Source organism: Oncorhynchus clarkii, chromosome 20, assembly GCF_045791955.1.
Source record: "Oncorhynchus clarkii lewisi isolate Uvic-CL-2024 chromosome 20, UVic_Ocla_1.0, whole genome shotgun sequence".
Taxonomy (NCBI): domain Eukaryota; kingdom Metazoa; phylum Chordata; class Actinopteri; order Salmoniformes; family Salmonidae; genus Oncorhynchus; species Oncorhynchus clarkii.
In genome coordinates, this window is record NC_092166.1 from 27,060,219 (window position 1) to 27,081,523 (window position 21,305).

General features: G+C 44.3%; 1 protein-coding gene across 1 annotated transcript in view; it reads left to right on the forward strand.

Moving 5' to 3' along the window:
• The window catches only part of LOC139376142 (tensin-3-like), an 82,074-nt gene that overhangs the window by 33,711 nt on the left and 27,058 nt on the right, over positions 1-21,305 (forward strand). Inside the window, exons 9-13 of the mRNA XM_071118383.1 lie at positions 1,248-1,323; positions 1,519-1,648; positions 1,860-1,925; positions 2,449-2,550; positions 10,521-11,777. Of these exons, the coding sequence (XP_070974484.1) occupies positions 1,248-1,323; positions 1,519-1,648; positions 1,860-1,925; positions 2,449-2,550; positions 10,521-11,777 (1,631 nt within the window). The remainder of the gene's footprint in view (positions 1-1,247; positions 1,324-1,518; positions 1,649-1,859; positions 1,926-2,448; positions 2,551-10,520; positions 11,778-21,305) is intronic.

Below are 21,305 nucleotides of genomic sequence, written 5' to 3' on the forward strand. Positions count from 1 at the left end.
GTGCCTGACGGCACCGTCGATGACGTGGCACGCAACCTTTGGTTTATGCATGCAACGTCTGAGCAGGGGAAGGCAACCTATGTCAACAAGGCAGCATGGTGCATCATTCAGAAATACAAGTCTTTTCCATAAGATGTGCACACATTTTTATAATAGTTATAATGCAGCAGATGAAGCACGTGTGCGTTTTTATCAAGACTAAACACAACTTTGGCATATGAATACTCAGAATCAGTCATTACTCCAGGTGCTTGACATACGTCAGTTTGGATTGAGCCGACTTTGGCTTTGAACGGGGAGCCCGGCTCGCACCGGGAGGCAGCCCTGTTTCAAAACGAATGCAATCACTTTTCACCTGGTGCAAACCAGGCCCCCAGTGTCCAGTCTGGAGTGAGGCGTCACGAGCTCTGCTGATCGGTTACTACGTAGCAACCGCAGGAGTTCGTGGCACCTTAATTGGAGAGGACGGGCTCGTGGTAATGACTGGAGCGGCATCAGTGGAATGGTATCAAATACATCAAACATGGTTTCCATGTGTTTGATACCATTCCATTCGCTCTGTTCCAGCCATTATTATCAGCAGCCTCCACTGGTAGCAACCTAGCGGTGCCAAAAACCCTGGTCTGATAGACTACACTATGTAGCAAATTACGATCACAAGAACGGCCAACCTCAAAAAATGTAGACGGACGTTTTGGGCTCTAAAATGTGCTTATTATGATCAGGTTTAATCCCCACAGCGAATTATTTAAAAGTTCGCTACAAATCAAGATATATTTAATTAAATAGTGATCCCTTCTGACTACTATATTTGTCATCACGCAGGACCACATGTTGAGATAGACCGATCACTCATGCACACGCTTCTTGGCTGTTTATGTCCAAGTCTTCTGGTATTAATGCCGACGTCATCTAGCAGTGTTGGGTTAACTCTCTCAGGCAGGATGAAAAAGACTATAATGTTGATCCTTTGTTAGTTACGGCCATTTTCACCATGATCTTTAGCTATTTCTGGGTGCCATTCAGCCTCATTCAACAATATGGCGAGCTTCAAATGTAAATACTTCCGCCTTCATGAGCCATTGGGAGTTTTCCATTGAAATACGTGGATAACGTCAGCGCTATCACTATCTACTGGTTTTAATGTCTATGGTGCAAACTCTGTCCATCTGAGCCATCTGCCCACCAGGGAAACCTGGCCATCATAGCATGTTCTCTCTGATTGGTTGTTTGTCTCTATTACCCAGTCACATTGGGCCTGGACACAGAGACAGGATATGTATCAGTCTGGAACCTGCTCAGATGTTAAAGGGAGACATCATGGTAAGAATAACGTCTCATAGCATCACATAACATATCCTACAGAATGTACTGGGTATACCATACAAGAAGAAAGATACAAGTTATGACCGATTAGACTTACACACATAAAATAGTGAGAAAGTTTTTTGTTGTAAGGTCACATGAACACACACACAAACAGCTGTTACAACAGCCAGTCTTTCCATGTTCCTGCAGGTGAAGTGTTACCATAAGAGTGATGTTACTTTGGAGCGCGAGGCGATCTTCCGGCTCCAGTTCCACACAGGAGCAGTGCAGGGCTACAACCTGGTGTTCGAGAAAGAAGACATGGAGACTGCCAATAAAGGTCTACACACATTGCCGTCACAGGATAAAAAAACAACAACTGGACTTCCTTTGGGTTTGGCTCATCCATTAGTAAAAACCAATCATGTGTTCCCATAGACTGTAATGTATTATGGCTTTCTGGGAGAATCTCAGTCATATACAGAATCATTCATCTTTCTGTGGCATTCCAATGCAGCCACTCACTTCATTCCTTTGTGTTTCCTCTGCAGATCGCAGATTTCTGGCTTACGGGAAAGTGGAGCTGGTGTTCTCTGAGGGCCCGGAGAAAATCCCAGGTATTTTTCTAAACTCCTATAACTCAGTTAGAAAAGCAGGAGGGTTTGAAAACCTTCAGACACATGGTCCTTTCACCACCCAGCTTCCCCCTCGATCACCCCTCTTTTCCCCTCGACCCCCTGCTGAGATGAGGATGTGGAAATCCGTAGAGGGGAAATGTAGTGTGAAGTGTGTGCTGACAGAGAGGTAAAGGAGCACAGCATGCCCTTCCTCCCAGCCCCACAGGAGGGAGTGTGTGTGTTGTGTGTGCTGTGTGTGTCTTTGCGTGCATATATGTGCTCTAAACAACTCATAAAATGTGACATTCCTTCAACTCTTAGTTGCAAGATGAAAACACTCTGGCCACAAATCACTTACAGAAAATGAACAAAAATGGCTCTTGTCCACAGAAAGTTTAAACCTAGAAGAATGTCCCACTGATCCCTTGTTGTTGATTGAACCCTACAAGAATGTCCCACTTATTCCTTGATGTTGATTGGACCAAATAAGAGCGTCACATTGCTTTTAAATGGTATCCTGTAGGTGCAGAGCGCTGGCAGAACGGGGCAGACATAAGTGTGGACTACAACACAGCCGACCCTCTGACACGATGGGACTCCTACCAGAACATAATTGATGCGGAAGGTAACAGCATTCACTTGGACTTTCTTCTCCTCATTACAATGTGAAACATAAAGCTTCCAGTCACTCTGCATTAATATCATATTGTCCACCATAACTAACAACCAAGTTCATCAAGATAAACCAAGCAATATCTGTGGATCATGCACTTACATTGACCAATAGTGCCAGGAGTTTTATCTGACCGCATTACTTGATGAGTAAAATCTCTGGGCCATATCTAGGCTCTCTCTGTCAGGAACAATTCTCGATCCTAGCTACATGCTACATTTTTAACAACACAGGTCCATGTACACCCATTAAAACCAAACAAATCTGGGTCAGTCAATGTCTGCTTTCTAAATAAATGCAGATCCTTCCTTAGAGGGCCAAGTGACAACTACAGTATTTTTTTCAATGCAGAGCTTCCAGCGAGACAGATCTCACAGCAATCCTGTAAACCTCATGTTAGTCTCAGTACTGCAGAGCATGATATATTTTGGGGTGCATTTGTAAATTCCCTCTGGCCATCTACTCCGATTTCAGAGCACTCTCATCTGTGTGCCAGAGCCCAGAATAACTGGTGAATTTAAGATCGCTTAACACCAGTTGAATATGGCCGATGTCAGTAAACATTGGAAAGAAAGCGTAATTAAAATGTTGCCAGCAGTATAGTTAGTCACCAATGCTCTGGATAAAATGAAAATAGCCTAACCAGCTTTGCAAGGGCGAGTAAAATGTTCAGAGTGAGCTGTTATCTCATTTGTGTCTGGAAGTAGGTAGCAAGCTTGCCAACGTTAGCCAGTTAGCATGGGTGCTTGACTGCGCGTTGTTAGGGGTGTGTTTGTAAATTCAAATTGGAGTGCCAGAGTGCGCTCCGTGTGCTCTCTGGGTGTTTGTAAATTCAGAGTGTTGTCAGATTGTTCGTTCGTAAATTCAGAGCGCACACTGTTGAGCGTTGCTAAATTCATCAGTTATTCTGCACTCTGGCACATTCAGACGAGAGTGCTCCGAAATCGGAGTAGATAGCCAGAGTGAATTTATGAACGCACCCATTACCATTAAGTAAAACCATTAACGTAGTCAGTCTCCACCTGCTTGGTTTATGTGGCTTTACTTGTACCAGGGCAATTCTTATGGAAACATTCTTTATTTACAATGGTAAACAGAGTAAATGAAAGATAGTATCTTTCCCTTGGTGTACCAAATGCAGAAGATTCAAATCAAACTTTATTTGTCACATTCGCCTAAACATTCGCCTAAACAGGTGTAGTAGACCTTACCGTGAAATGCTTAACCCTCCTGCTGTGTTCCGGTCGAATTGGACCAATTCACAAAACATAGTTAATTTAATCAGATTGTCATAAGGTTCCATGACTTTGTCCACAAAGGGCGTCTGAACACACAAGATACATGTTGATGATTTTCATAACATTTTGTGTGTTTTATTAAACCTGTGGTGTTCCCAGTCTAAAATGACCGGTCATTAGAAATGAATGGGTGAGTCTACAATTAGTGTATAAAATTGAGTTCAGGCACATGCCCATCCATCAGATGGACACACTTCCTCATCCAGACCCCCACATGCATGTGTGTTTGAGCACACAGACACACACACACACACCTCACTCCCCTTCTTGGCTTCCATGGCAACCCCCACAGGAACCTTTCTGCAATAGAATCTTTCCTCCACGAGAACCACACCTGTTGGCATTCTCACAAACAATCGCTACATTGTTTCAATAATATAGAACTTTTCTCACAGCTCTGGTACATAAAGCTTTTTTGAGGGCTTGCTCACAATTAATTCTGTGGCAGCACAATGACCAAACGATATACTGTATGTGAGGCTCTTGATCATATCTTTGATCATGACAGTGGTGAGGAGGAGAGTCCTTGTTAAACTTTGACACAAAGTAGTCTGTGATAAATAGCACAATGTTTCATATGAGTATTTGTTATAGTCAAAATAATCCAACATTGTGCTTTTTTTTACTCAAAACGAGTTTTATGAGCTCAGGTCAATGAGGTCTTCAGGCCATAAAAAGCAAATAGAAGTTCAAAACTTGTAATGTTCACAATAACTTAAGTTGATAAAAAAAGATGTAACACAACATTAGGTGATAATATATATAATATTATGGATTTATAATCAGCTATAATGGGGAGGTCATTTTGGACCGGGACACAACATGCAACGAACACAACAGGAGGGTTAATTACAAGCCTTTAACCTACAGTGCAGTTCAAGAAAGAGTTAAGAAAATATTGACCAAATAAAATATTTTTTTATTTTATTAAATAGTAACACAATAAATAACAATAACAAGGCTATATACCAAGTCAATGTGCAGGGTTACAGGTTAGTCGAGGTCATTTGTACATGTAGGTAGGGGTGAAGTGACTATGGGCGGGGGGGGGGTGTCAATGTAAATAGTCCGGGTGGCCATTTGATTAATTGTTCAGCAGTCTTATGGCTTGGGGGTAGAAGCTGTTAAGGAGCCTTTTTGTCCAAGACTTGGCGCTCCAGTACCGCTTGCCGTGTGGTAACAGAGAGAACAGTCTATGACTTGTGTGACTGGAGTCTAACATTTTTGGGGGCTTTCCTCTGACAATATATAGGTCCTGGATGGCAGGAAGCTTGGCCCCAGTGATGTATTAGGCCGTACGCACTACCCTCTATAGCGCCTTCTGGTCAGATGCCGAGCAGTTGCCATACCAGGTGGTGATTCAACCATGCTCTAGATGGTGCAGCTGTAGAACCTTTTGAGGATCTGAGTACCCATGCCGAATCTTTTCAGCCTCCTGAAGGGGAAAATGTGTTGTTGTGCCCTCTTCACGACTGTCTTGGTTTGTTTGGACCATGATAGTTCGTTGGTGATGTGGACACCAAGGAACTTGACACTCTCGACCCACTCCTAAACAGCCCGTCGATGTTAATGGGGGCCTGTTCGGCCACCTTTTCCTGTAGTCCACGATCAGCTCCTTTGTCTTGCTCACATTGAGGGAGAGGTTGCTGTCCTGGCACCACACTGCCAGGTCTCTGACCTACTCCCTAGAGGCTGTCTCATCGTTGTCGGTGATCAGGCCTACCACTGTTGTGTCATCAGCAAACTTAATAATGGTGTTGGAGTCATGTTTGGCCATGCGGTCGTGGGTGAACAAGGAGTACAGGAGGGGACTAAGCACGCACCCCTGAGGGGCCCCCGTGTTGAGAATCAGCGTGGCATACGTTACCACCTGGGGGCAGCCTGTCAGGAAGTCCAGGATCTAGTTGCAGAGGGAGGTGTCCCAGGGTCTTTAGCTTAGTGATGAGCTTTGTGGGCCCTATGGTGTTGAATGCTGAGCTGTAGTCAATGAACAGCATTCTCACATAAGTGTTCCTTTTGTCCAGGTGGGAAAGGGCATTGTGGAGTGCGATTGAGATTGCATCATTTGTGGATCTTTTGGGGCGGTATGCGAATTGGAGTGGGTTAAGGGTATACAGGATGATGCTGTTGATGTGAGCCATGACCAGCCTTTCAAAGCACTTCATGGCTACCAACGTGAGTGCTAAGGGGCGGTAGTCATTTAGGCAGGTTATCTTCGCTTCCTTGAAACATGTAGGTATTACAAACTCGGTCAGGGAGAGGTTGAAAATGTCAGTGAAGACACTTGCCAGTTGGTCCGCGGATGCTTTGAGTACACGTCCTGGAATATCTAACTATGAATTCTCAGAAGGCAGCCCGACCTCTGCCCCCTTTTTCATTTTCTTCACGCAAATGATGTGGATTTTGGCCTGTTCCTGAGAAAGCAGTATATCCTTCACAGTGCCTGTTTGCAGGTAGTTTCTGGATGCTCTTTGCAGTGTTAGTACCATAGGGAATATGGAAGCACTGGAAAAGTAGTTCCCTAGAGATTATTATAATTGTTTTATCAAATGAATGGGCGTGCTTCGACCAACCCAGTTACACAGATGCGGGTGTGATCTCTCTCTCTCTCTCTCACTCACTCACTCACTCACTCACTCACTCACTCACTCACTCACTCACTCACTCACTCACTCACTCACTCACTCACTCACTCACTCACTCACTCACTCACTCACTCTCACACACACACTGTCAGGGCATCCCTTGCTGCTCTGCCAAATCTTTCCTCTCAGCCGGTGAATTCACAACAACTCACCAGAATAGAGAAATATGGTGACATTAAAACATGAATCCACCCAGGCCTGTTATACAATAAGCATTTTATATACAATACCAATATAAGCCATTTGATAATAAAGACAACTAGTTATAGTTGCTTTATTTGAGAAACTACTACACAATCTTAAAGTGAGGTCAGCTTTTATGTTTGAAGTGCTAGATCAAGAGTCTCTGGGCATGTAATGAAAGAGCAAACATTGGATGTGAAAAGATGAATTAAAGGCAAACAACAGCCTAAAAAACTATTTTTCACTTTCTCCTTTTCATTGAGTCAGTGAGGCATTCCTGTGGAATATTTACAGCCTTGTTTTCTCATGTAAACTCTAGACTAGAGACGAAAGACTGGGAGCTCTACTGGAATTCAGCAGCTACTTACCAGTCTGTTTGATTTGGCAGCTCCCAGTGTCCCTCTGACTGCCTGTCAATCAGCTTAAAGACAGCTTACCACTTCAGTGTTAGGTATGTGGAAGGACAACATCATTTACTTCAATGGCTTTTTAAATTCCCCTTCCCCCCATTCAAAATGTGGGTTTATCCACTAGTGTGAATTAAGTATTGTGTTTGATTATGGGTTGTTCTTTATTGAGGGATATAATGCTTTACCTCACACAACATCGCGGAAACTGCTCTACTCTTTCCGGGATCGATTTCCTCCCCATCAATAGAAACAAATCCAGCCAATGTGTGTTTTTTTAATATTTTTTTAAACAAGTGCATCAGAGGATGTCCAAGCAATCAATGTATGTCAACATCGACATAACCCCATTTGAGCCAATTACAAGAGAAAGTCTAGGCCACAACAGGCTTGTCCTGTACCGAGGGCTCCCCTCTCTCTCCCCTCTGTTACTGCATCTAGCTCCCAGTAAGAGAGTGAGTCAAACCAGAGCCATGGAACAGGGCCCTGGTTTGACTGCTGGATTAACGAGGAATGTGTTAGCTGAGGGCCGTCTGGCTGGACCCCAAACGGGAGCCCAAACGGAAGCTAGGCCAAGCCACGCAGGCCAGGGGTGAAGGAAATGGGGATGGTGATGATGATGGTTAAATAAGCTTTATGACTCACAGGCCTGGCATACAGTATGAGAGGAGGAGGAGGGATGGTAGATGGTAATAACACGGATGTGAATGGAGCAGGACTGACAGCAGGGTCATTTCGGAGGTGTAGCAACAACAATTCCTCTGTGGGGTAAAGAATAGTTGGGAGTCGGAGCAACAGTTTTGCTGCCACATTTCCATTTGCCTTGTGTTTACAGAGTGTCAAGTGTTTTTTTAACAACATAATAACCTAAGAAAATGGACAATTTAGAACAAAAAGTTGTTTGATAAATTCCGACATAAAATATAGATTTAGGATAGATGAAATGGTTCAAAGATGAAGACCACCTGATGGGGCCATACTTGGTTAACCATCTATGGACCTCAGTCTTGCCAATGTGTGTCTTCTAATAGAAAAAAAACTGTAAAAACAATTGTTGAACCCCATAATTGAGGTTAGGGCACATCTGTTTCCATGCTGGTGTTGTACGGACGCCAGGCATGTCATTTCATGATACACGAGAGCGAAAGAAAAACAACCTGGCTATCCCAGGGGTTTCATAAACCGGCAGAGAGCGCCCAACTAGAAGGTAGGCTTGCTCTACTTAAAAAGTCTGTCTTTACGGTGTGAAAGAAAGAGGGATGGAAGAGATGGAAAGGAATGTTGTTTTCATTCTCAGACCCTCTCTGCCTCTCGTTCTCTCTGTGTCCCTCTCTTCCTCCCTCCTGGCAGAGTAGTACCCTGATGCAGCCAGGGCATGAGGTCGGATTACAGCTCACCCCAGGGCCCAGCCCCACCCCCCTGCCCCCACCCCCTTGCCCCTCCCGACTTGTTTACATTCTTCTGTCCATATTTGGAGAACTCAAGGTCCCCCATTGTGTGGAGTGAAAACACCCTCACCTTCCTTCTCACTGCTAGGAGAGAGGGAGAGTAGAGCCAGTGTATGTGGTGGAAGACCTCTGTGGGTTTCTGATCCTGGTCACTATCTCTCAGCTAAACTTCCTACTCTTCATTTCCCATCCTCCTCTCCATATCATCTCTCTGTTTCTCCATATTGGTATGCGGGAGATGGTGGTTGTCTGGTGCACTTATTTACCTGCAGTCGGTGAAGGAGAAGGTTAGAGCTGTGGCTGCATTACTTTCTTGAAGAAGGTTAGAGCTGTGGCTGCATTGCTTTCTTGAATGAGAAGGTTAGAGCTGTGGCTGCATTGCTTTCTTGAATGAGAAGGTTAGAGCTGTGGCTGCATTGCTTTCTTGAATGAGAAGGTTAGAGCTGTGGCTGCATTACTTTCTTGAATGAGAAAGGGGATTGTGAAAGAAGAGTAGGAGGGGGGGAGGGGGAGAGAGAAGTGGGAGGGTGACATACTGAGGGAGAGAGTGGAGGGATGACATATGTCTTCAGAAGTGTTACCACCTTGCCAGTTGGATTGTTGTAGAGGGATCTGTTGGACTACTCCTCAGAGTTTGGAGCTGGACTGTAGCCTGGTGAGGAGGCCTGAGACATGCTGTAGAGAGCCAGATGTGAGTTCCAGAGAACCGTGTGTGTGTGTGTGTGTGTGTGTGTGTGTGTGTGTGTGTGTGTGTGTGTGTGTGTGTGTTGAGGGGGAGGGTATAATTTATCATGCGTGTCTAGTATTCGGATCCTACTACAGCCCTGTTTGCTTCAGGAAAGGGAAGTAATTCACACCACTAGATTGAGACAAAGGCATGTCCTTTGTTGAACTACAGGCGAGTGACACTGATTATGGAATGGTGCTTTTAACCTCGACTTTACCACAGCTTTTGGTTGCACTTGAAATATGTACATTGAACTCGATTCGGTAAGCACTGACCAGGCTCCTTGTCCTGTTAGCTAACTCAAAGTCTTTTGTTTTTCCCAGAGTAATTTATCCGAGTCCTGAGAGAGGGCGCACCTCTTCATACTCGTGGATTTTACTGTGCTGCTTTCCATTTGACCTCTGACTGTAGTTAACTTTTTCTGCTGAGGGTCGAACATACAGTATGTTGCAGGGTCAGAGGGCGGCGGGGAACGGTAGGTAAATCACGCCACGGTGAGGAATGCAGAGGTCAAACATAGTGGCTGACTGGCCACGGACTCAACAGTACCTTGACTGCCGGATATCAGCTCACAGGCAGACAGTTGGATGGGTGCTTGGCTTTCATTACCAGTTGCTTATATAACCTGAACACAAGGAACACCTTTGTCTAACGTGCAGCACAAGGTACGAACGAGAGTTATAGTGCTTGATAAGAGTTAAAGTGCAAGTTTTATGCTTTTATTTCATTAGAATGGTTAGACTCCATGATTAGTTTTGCCGTTTGTGTCGTTTTGGTTTGAGATTGACGGGAAACTATTCAGTGGTGCACAGTTGTCTGGGAGAACGCTCTTGTTGTGTTCAGTGAGAAGTGCTGATCGTTCCCATGCTTTGCTATTCTTACAACCTGTAGTCTACTCATTGTCCACCAGCTCTGTAAATGTGTCATGAGAGAAGAATGTCTCACTTATTTTCATACCTCTCAGTTGATGTGTGTGTTCATTTGTGTCTTTGTACGTTTGTGTAACCCTGTTTGTTTTTATCAGACAGCTGTACTTGTTGTTCAGTGAACTTATTTGTCTATGTGAAAAAATGATTGTCTTTTGTGGTCATGTGAGCGTCTTTGTGGTCATCTACCTGTACATATGTGTGTCCATGTGTTTGTGAGTGGTGATGTCTGTGTGTGTCTCCGTACCAGCTGACTGCTTGAAGCCGCTGCATCTCTTGTTGTTCCAGTGCCCCGCTCTCAGGGACTGGCCCAGGACAAAGCCTCCCCATCCAAAAGGAGCCCTAACGGGGAAGGATCCACCACCGTGACCCTGGCCCGTGGAGCCCACCAAGCCACTTCTACCACCAGCAGTCCCGACCACAGCGACCACGCCCTGTCAGCCAGCAGCGACTCAGGCCTGTCCAGCACCTCTCTGTGGACTGACAAACCCCCAGCCCCCATCACCACAACCACCAGCTCCAGGCCCCAGCAAGGCCCCAGCCGTCAGGAGAAGGCCCAGCTGAAGCGCCTACTGAGCGGGTTCGGCCTGGAGGAGATGTCCGAGTGCGGAGGAGGGGGGCCAGGAGTGATGACCATACAGAAACGGGCCCCAGCCCAGGTGCATGGCAACGGGGACCTGCGGCCCCCCAGGGAGAGGGAGACGGACATCCTGGATGATGAGGTCCTCCTGTCGGGTCACGACCTGCGCAGCGTGGACAGCCTCGGGACCCTGTCGTCCTCCTGCCACAAGAGCAGCCAGAACTCCTTGCTTTCAGATGGCTTCGGTAGCCCTGGGGGAGAGGAGCACCAGCTCCACCACCACCAACCCCAGCACCACCACCCAGCCCCGGCCACAATGGAGGAGTACGAGAGAGCCTACGCAGAGGCCCGGAGGAGCTGCTTTGGCCAGAGGAGTGCCTCGGTCTCCACCCCCGCCACCGCCATGCCGATGCCCAAGCAGCAGGTCTACCGGCAGGGCAGCTACTCCACACACACCTGGGTGCGCCAACAGCAGATGGTAGCAGCCCATCAGTACGCCTACCTGCAGGCCGAGGAGGGTGAGGAGAGGGAGAGGTACCTAGGGGACAACAAACCACAAGGGGGAAGCCCACCCAAACCTCCAACCCCTACAGTGTCACAACAAGGACCCGTGCTGAGTATGAACACTGCTGCCTTGAGAACGGTGGTGGCACCACAGACACACAACGAGCAGCCTCCTGCAGTCGTCAACAATAACAACAACAGCCGAGACGAAGAGTTCAACTCTTTGACTGTGGACATTGATAACTCCATCGACCAGCTCAACCAGTTGATCATGGACCTGGACCCCACGTTTGTGCCTGTCCCCACACGCTCCAGCTCGGTCAAGAGGAACGGCGGGGAGCATGTGAATGGCTCAGCCACCACAAACGCCACCTTCACCACCTCCACCGGGTGCCCCAACGGAGTCAGTCCCAGAGTCACAGAAAACAGTACAGCCGCACTGCAAAGCACACAGCCGTCAGGTAAGACAGCAAGTTCTGGGTGTAGTGATTGGTGATTGGTGGCGGTGGTGATATGAGTGGTGGTGGTTGTAATAATGGAGATGTTTTACAATAGTACTGGTGGTAGTAATGTTAGTGGTGGTGGTGGAAATGTGATCCAACATCTGCACACAGCAGAGCATCATGAAAAAAATGGTGGTGGTAAGAAATCAATGAGACGATTGAAGCATTGGTGATGTTTCTTTTCAAATCCTCACTTCTCTTACAACACAGTGTTAACTTTTCCCAAACACACCGTTGCTCTCTCCTACCTTGAGAGCTGTTAGCCAATGAAAAATAGCAGGCTTCCTGCCAGCTTTTCAGACGATTTCTGCGCGTTTCTGAGGAATAGGCCGTTGTCGAGGCTTGTCTGTGTACAACTGTCTCACTCGGAGAGCGAGATCGAGAGAGATGACTGTCATCAGCTCTGTAGATCTAGGCTCACAGCTCTCAGCTCAGGTGCTCACTGAAGCCACTTTTATCAGTAGAGACGCCAGCTTGACGTGTCTTGCTTTCAGAAGACAGTATCTTAAAGGGAATATTACAGCTGTTGGAGTCAATGTCAGCAGGTCCCCTTACATGTTGTCCATCTAACAGAATAGAAAACCCCAAAAAGTGGACGAATATGGCATTTCCTCTGGATATTGGCCTGACTGATATTATGCCATTGGACACAGACTGAAACAATGTGCCAAAGAATCCTAGGAATGTTAAGTACTTATCAGTGACTGAAAAGTTGCCTAGGTCTCCCACCAGCTTTGGACCTTAGCCATTCACAGTGTTTTGGTCTGTAATCTGAAATCAGCTAATTTCACTATCTCACTTTTGTTTGTTTCCCACTATCAGCAATACGTATCTTACAGCTCGCTATTCAAATGTGCATATGCAATCTTACACTCTTACTAAAACCACAAATTTTCTGTAATTTTTCATTTCACCAAACGTAGCTGTATCTTAAGTTGTTAAACTTGTGAATGTTGTTGACTCAAGGACAGCAGTGCATTCATTGACACTGGAACTGTGGTCCACCATTTTGTTTCTAACTGGAGTGTGCGAGTGTGGTCTGGCCGTCAGTAGAGTGTGAATCACTTTAAGATATTTACCTGGAGCAGCCAGTGGGAACAGAAAGAGGTGAGCACAGTGCCGGGAGGAGGACCAAGGAATTTCCAAGCAAGGAACAAGTGTGCCTTGAGGCATTGCATTTTCCATCTGATTCCAGATACTTGTACCTGTCTGTGCATATTGGCTACATACTCTAGAAAGCCTAGACACACAGCACAGTATAGTACAGGAACACTCTGTGTTTAGTTTATTTACAAAAATGCAATCTACGATAAATGGCCATATACAGTGGCTTCAGAAAGTATTCAAAGCCTTTGACTTTTCCATATTTTGTTGTGTTACAGACAGAACTTAAAATCGATTAAATTCAGATTTTGTGTCACTGTCCTATACACAATAGCCCAACATGTCAAAGGGGAATCATGTTTTTAGACCATTACAAATCAAAAGCTGAAATGTCTTGAGTCATTTCAGAGCCCCTTTGTTATGGCAATACACCCAGTCAATACACCCAGTCAATGCACCCAGTCACTACACCCAGTCACTACACCCAGTCAATACACCCAGTCACTACACCCAGTCACTACACCCAGTCACTACACCCAGTCACTACACCCAGTCACTACACCCAGTCAATACACCCAGTCAGTACACCCAGTCAATACACCCAGTCACTACAAAGATACAGGTGTCCTTCCCAACTCAGTTGCAGGAGAGGAAGGAAACCCCTCGAGGATTTCACCCTAAAGCCAATGGTGACTTTAAAACAGTTAGAGTTTAATTCCTGTGATAGGAGAAAACTGAGAATGGATCAACAACATTGTAGTTACTACACAATACTTACCTACATGAATAAAGCATGTACAGAACAAAAATATTCCAAATGATGCATCCTAAAGTAAAACTGCAAAAAATGTTGCAAATAAATACTCTTTATGTCCTGAACACAAAGTGTTATGTTTGGGGCAAATCCTACACAACACATTACTGAGTTCCACTCTCCATATTTTCAAGCATGATGGTGTTTAAATAATGCCATCTGAGTTTTATTTACCTTTATTTAACTAGGCAAGTCAGTTAAGAGCAAATTCTTATTTTCAATGACAGCCTAGGAACAGTGACAGAATGACAGATTTGTACCTTGTCAGCTCAGGGGTTTGAACTTGCAACCTTCCAGTTACTAGTCCAACGCTCTAACCACTAGGCTACCCTGCCACCCCAGGATAAAAATAAATAAAATAAACATAATAGATATAAGCACAGGCAAAATCCTACAGGAAAACCTGGTTCAGTCTGCTTTCCTACAGACACTGGGAGACAAATTCACTTTTCAGCAGGACAATAACCTAAAACACAAGGCCAAATATACACTGGAGTTGCATACCAAGATGACATTGAATGTTCCTGAGTGGCCTAATTGCAGTGTTGACTTAAATCTGCTTGAAAATCAATGGCAAGACTTGAAAATGGCTGTCTAACAATGATCAACAACCAACGTGACAAAGCTTGAGGGTTTGTTTTTATAACAACGTGCAAATATTGTAAAATCCAGGTGTGTACAGCTTTTAGCGACTCACTGTTAGTGCATTCATCTTAAGATATCTAGGTGGGACAACCACATATTACAGCCATAGTAAGTTCATTTTTCCTCAATAAAATAGCAAAGTCTAAGCTAGTAAGTGGGAAGGGGTCAAGTGTAAGTTTAAGTTTGAAGAGGTAGGGTTTCAGATTTTTTGGGAAGATGGACAGGGTCTCTGCTGTCCTGGTTCCACCATTGGGGTGCCAGGTCAGAGAAGAACTCTCCCACCACTTAAGGGTGGGAGGGCCAAGAGACCAGAGGTGGCAGATCAGAATGCTCGGTTTGGGTGTAGGGGTTGAGCATCAAATCAAATGTATTTATAAGGCCCTTGTCACAAAGAGCTTACAGCAGATGTCACAAAGAGCTTATACAGAAACCCAGCCTAAAACCCCAAATAGAAAGCCATGCAGATGTGGCTAGGAAAAACTAGAAAGGCATGACCTCAGCAGTAAATGTCAGTTGGCTTTTCATTGCCGAGCATTCAGAGGTCGAGACAGCAGGTGAGTGAGAGAGAGATGGGAGAATTAGAGGAAGCATACTTAAGTTCACACAGGACATCAGATAAGACAGTAGAATTTCACCAGATAGGTCAGACTGACCCTAGCACCCCAACTTTTGAAGCTTAGCTACTAGAGGCTGAGACAGGGGTGATAGGGGGACACTGTAGCCCTGTCCGACGATACACCCGGAAAGAGCCAACCAGGCAGGATTAAACCCCACCCACTTTACCAAAGCACAGCCTCCACACCACTAGAGGGATATCAACAGACCACCAACTTACTACCCAGAGACAAGGCTGAGTATAGCCCACGAAGATCTCCTCCACCTCATGAGCTCGAGGGAGGTGCAAAACCGGACAGGAAGATCACGTCAGTGACTAAACCCACTCAAGTCGAGTATAGCGAAAAAAAAACTGGAACGACGTGATGGCATGGATGAGCACTAGTAAGCCAGCCCCCGTAATTGGGTCAGAGGCAGAAAACCCCAGTGGAGAGAGTGGAGCCGACCAGGCAGAGACAGCAAGGGTGTCTCTAGTGCCTTGCAATTCACCTTCGAACCCCTGGGTCAGACTACACTCAATCATAGGATCTACTGAAGAGATGAGTCTTCAGTAAAGACTTAAAGGTTGAGACCTAGTCTGCGTGTCTCACATAGATAAGCAGACCATTCCATAAAAATGTAGCTCTATAGGTGAAGCCCTGCCTCCAGCTGTTTGCTTAGAAATTCTAGGGACAATAAGAAGGCCGCGTCTTGTGACCGTAGAGTATGTGTAGGTATGTACGGCAGAACCAGATTGGAGAGTCCATGAAATCCTTTGTAGGTTAGCAGTAAAGCCTTGAAATCAGCCCTAGACTTAACAGTAAGCCATTGTAGAGGGGCTAGCACATAATGATTTTTTTTTGTTCTAGTCAATATTCTAGCAGCCGTATTCAGCACTAACTTAAGTTTATTTAGTGCTTTATCCGGGTAGCCAGAGAGTAGAGCATTGCAGTAGTCTAATCTAGAAGTGACAAAAGCATGGATTAGCTTTTATGCATAATTTTGGGACAAAAAATTACGAAGATGGAAAAAAGCTGGCCTTGAAATTTTCTTGAAATGTTCATCAAAAATTAGATCAGGGTTCATAGTAACGCTGAGGTCCTTCACAGTTTTATTTGAGACGACTGTACAACCACCTAGTATAATTGTCAGCTCAAACAGCAGATCTCTTTGTTTCTTGGGACATATAATTAGCATCTCTGTTCTGCCCTAGTTTAAAAGTAAAATATTTGCTGCCATCCACTTCCTTATGTCTGAAATACAGGCTTCCAGGGTAGGCAATTTTGGGCCTTCACCATGTTTCATCGAATTGTACAGCTGTGTGTTGTCCGCATAGCAGTGAAAGTTGACATTGTATGTTCCAAATTACATCACCAAGGGGTAGTTTATAGTGAAAACCATTTTGGTTCTAAAACGAAACCTTGAGGAACACCGAAACTTGTCATTGATAAACCATCCACAGAGACCAACTGATATCTTTCAGACAGATAAGACCTAAACCAGCCAAGAACTTGTCCGTGTAGACCAAATAGGGTTTCTAATCTCTCCAAAAATTGTGGTGATCGATAGTGTCAAAAGCAACACTAAGGTCTAGGAGCACGATGAAAGATGCAGAGCCTTGGACTGATGCCATTAAAAGGTAATTTAACACCTTCGCGAGCGCAGTCTCATTAGTATGATGGGGTCTAAAACCAGACTGTATAAATGATTTGTCTTCAGGAAGTCAGTTGAAGTGCAACAGCTTTTTCCCCAAAAACTGTGAGGAAAGGGAGATTCGATAAAGACTGATTAGGAAAGGCTTTATTACTGCCAATTTTAGTGAGTTTGGTACAGACCCTGAGAATAGGAGCCGTTTATTATGTTCAACATAGGAGGGCCAAGCACAGGAAGTAGCTCTTTCAGTAGTTTAGTTGAAATAGGGTAAGGTTTAGAGGCCATGACTGTTTTCGTGAATGTGTCGAGAGATACAGGATTAAACAACTTGAGTGTCTCTATTGATCCTTGGTCCTGGCAGTTCTGTGCAGATTTAGGACAACTGAGTTTTGGAGAAATACGAAGACTTAAATAGGTCTCCGTAATTTCCTTTCTAATGATCAGGATCTTTTTGTCGAAGAAGTTAATGAATTCATCACTGCTGAAGTGAAGGCCATCCTCACTTGGGGAATGCTGCTTATTAGTTATATTTGCGACAGTATCAAAATACATTTTGGATTGATTTTAATCTCCTCAATTATGTTGGAAAAGTAGGTTTCCTCGAGCAGACGTGAGGGCTCTTCGATGTTGAACTGTACTGTCGTTCCAAGATAGTCGGAAGATACCAATTCCGTTCCAATTTTCTGGAAGCTTGCTTCAGGGCTCTGGTATTTTCTGTGTACCAGGGAGCTAATTTCTTGTGACAAATGTTTTTGGCTACTGCATCTAGGGTACAATATTTCTCAATGTTAAATTTAGATCCTTAGTGAGGTGGTTAACTGATTTTTGTACTCCGATGTCCTTGGGTAGGTGGAGGGAGTCTGGAAGGACATCTAGAAATCTGGGTTGTCCAAGAATTTATAGTTTGGCTTTTGATAATTCTTTGTTGGAGTCTGATCAGATTATTTGTTGCAATTGAGGATAATGAGGAAAACATTTAGATCCACAATATTTATTCCACAGGACAAAACTAGTCACAGGGTATGAATGTGGCAAAGCGTAGGTGCGGAGACATGTTGGACAAAACCCACTTTATTTATTTATTTTTTATTTGACCTCTATTTAACTAGGTGAGTCAGTTAAGAACAAATTCTTATTTTCAATGACAGCCTAGGAACAGTGGGTTAGCTGTCTGTTCAGGGGCAGAACGACAGATTTGTACCTTGTCAGCTCGGGTATTCGAACTTGCAACCTTTCGGTTACTAGTCCAAAGCTCGGAGTCAAAGATGGCACCAAAAGCCTTTTGGAGCGGTTCTGTGGAATTTTCCAGAGAATTTTTTAAGTTACCAAAAATTTGAATATTTGCCATGATGACGAGATCTGATAGGAATTCAGGGAACTCAGTGAGGAACACTGTATATGGCCCAGGAGGCCTGTAAACAGTCGCTAGAAAAGCTAATTGAGTAGGCTGCATAGATTTTATGACTAGAAGTTCAAAATACTTAAAAAAAAATATATGTACAGTTGAAATCAGTTTACATACACCTTAGGCAAATACATTTAAACTCAGTATTTCACAATTCCTGACATTTAATCCTAGTAAAACTTCCCTGTTTTAGGTCAGTTAGGATCACCACTTTATTTTAAGAATGTGAAATGTCAGAATAATAGCAGAAAGAATTATGTATTTCAGTTTTTAATACTTTCATCACATTCCCAGTGGGTCAGAAGTTTACATACACTCCGTTAGTATTTGGTAGCATTGACTTATAATTGCTTAACTTGCGTCAAACGTTTCGGGTAGCCTTCCACAAGCTTCCCACAATAAATTGGGTGAATTTTGGCCCGTTCCTCCTGACAGAGCTGGTGTAACTGAGTCAGGTTTGTAGGATCCTTGCTCGCACATGCTTTTTCAGTTCTGCCCACAAATGTTCTATAGGATTGAGGTCAAGGCTTTGTGATGGCCACACCAATGCGTTTCCTTAACCCATTTTCCACAACTTTGTAAGTAATGCTTGGGGTCATTGTTCATTTGGAAGACCCATTTGCAACCAAGTTTTAACTTCCTGACTCATGTCTTGAGATGTTGCTTCAATATATCCACATATTTTCCTCCTCATGATGCCATCTGTTTTGTGAAGTGCACCAGTCCCTCCTGCAGCAAAGCACCCCTACAACATGATGCTGCCACCCCCATACTTCACGGTTGGGATGGTGTCTTCGGCTTTTAAGCCTCCCCCTTGTTCCTCCAAACAAACAGTTATATTTTTCTTTCATCAGACCAAAGGACATTTCTCCAAAAAGTACGATCTTTGTCCCCATGTGCAGTTGCAAACCATTGTCTGGCGTTTTTATGGCAGGTTTGGAGCAGTGGCTTCTTCCTTGCTGAGCGGCCTTTCAGGTTATGTCAATATAAGACTCGTTTAACTGTGAATATAGATACTTTTGTACCTGTTTCCTCCAGCATCTTCACAAGGTCCTTTGCTGTTATTCTGGGATTGATTTGGACTTTTCTCACCATAGTACGCTCATCTCTAGGAGACAGAATGCGGCTCCTTCCTGAACGGTATGATGGCTGCGTGGTCCCATGGTGTTTATAGTTGCGTACTATTGTTTGTACAGATGAACGTGGTACCTTCAGGCATTTGGAAATTGCTGAAAAGGATGAACCAGACTTGTGGAGGTCTACAATTTTTTTTCTGATGTCTTGGCAAATTTCTTTTGATTTTCCCATGATGTCAAGCAGAGGCACTGAGTTTGAAGGTAGGCCTTGAAATACATCCACAGTTACACCTCCAATTGACTCAAATGATGTCTAAAGCCATGACATCATTTTCTGGAATTTTCCAAGCTGTTTAAAGGCTCAGTCAACTTAGTGTATGTAAACTTCTGACCCACTGGAATGGTGATACAGTGAATTAGAAGTTAAATAATCTGTCTGGAAACAATTGTTGGAACAATTACTTTTGTCATGCACAAAGTAGATGTCCTAACTGACTTGCCAAAACTATGGTTTCTTAACAAGAGATTTGTGGAGTGGTTGAAAAACGAGTTTTAATGACTCCAACCTAAGTGTACATAAACTTCCGACTTCAACTGACTCAGTCACACCAGCTCTGTCAGGAGGAATGGCCCAAAATTCACCCAACTTATTGTGGGAAGCTTGTGGAAGGCTGCTCGAAACGTTTGACCCAAAGTAAACAATTTAAAGGCAATGCTATCAAACACTAATTGAGTGTGTGTAAACCTCTGACCCACTGGAAATGTGATGAAGGAAATAAAAGCTGAAATATTTCTCTCTATTATTCTGACATTTCACATTCTTAAAATAAAGTGGTGATCCTAATTGACCTAAGACAGGGAATTTTTACTAGGATTAAATATCAGGAATTGTGAAAAACTGATTTTAAATGTAATTGGCTAAGGTGTATGTAAACTTCCGACTTCAACTGTACATATATATATTGAAATTTGCTGTCGTAAATGTTACCAGCACCTTTGCGGGATGTGCGGGGAAAGGCCTTATTTAAAACAGTAAATTCATAAGGCTTGAGCCATGTTTCAGGCAGGCCAATCACATCAAGGTTAAGACCGGTGCTTAGTTCATTGACTACGACTGCCTTGGAAGTGAGGGAACTAACATTAAGTAGTCCTATTTTGAGGTGTGAGATATTATCACAATCTCTTTCAATAACGACAGGAATGGAGGATGTCTTTATTCCAGTGAGATTGCTCAGGCGAACACTGCAATGTTTAATTTAGCCCGGCCTAGATCGAGGCACAGACATGGTCTCAAATCAAATCAAATTGTATTGGTCACATACACATTGTTAAAAATGGGGAAAGCTGAGCTGACTACACTGACTGTGCTATTGGTAGACTTCACTAAGCTGTCAGGCTGGCTATCCCATTGTGGAGCTAGAGGAGTTAGAGCCCTGCCTATCTTGGTAGGTAAGATGAGAGTCCATCACTCCTCAGCAGGCCATGCTTGGTCCTGTTTGTGGGGGAGTCCCAGAAAGAGGGACTGTAATCTACAAATTCTATATTTTGGGAGGGGAAACGTTTTCAACCAGCGATTGAGTTGTGCAAGTGCACTCCCCTCTAACTGGAAGGGGGCCAGAGACAATTACTCGATGCCAACATATCTTCCTAGCTAAATTACACGCTGAAGTTGATGTTGCGCTTGGTGACGTCTGACTGTTTCATCCTGACATCGTTGGTGCCAACGTGGATAACAATATCCCTATACTATTTACACTCACCAGTTTTAGCCTCAGCCAGCACCATCCTCAGATGAGCTTTTATGTGGGTAGCCCTGCCCTCTGGTAGACGATGTATGATCGTTGGATGATTCTAATATTGCGGACAATGGAGTCGCCAACGACTAGGGTTTTCAATTTGTCAGAGGTAATGGCGGGAGGCTTCGGCGGCTCAGATCCAGTGACCGGTGGAGGAGAGACCTGAGAAGGCTTGGGCTCTGATTCGTTGCTTTGTGTGGAAAACCGCTTGAAAGTTTATAGCGGCTGAATGAGCGACACCAGTTGAGCATGCTAAAAGCATTTATTTCCAGTAGCCATAAGAAAATTGTCTGGGACTAACACTACTACCTGTATTTACTGGTGGCACAGACACTGTATCATCCTTTCCTACACTTAAATTGTCCTTGCCTAACGATTGCGTCTGAAGCCAAGCTTGCA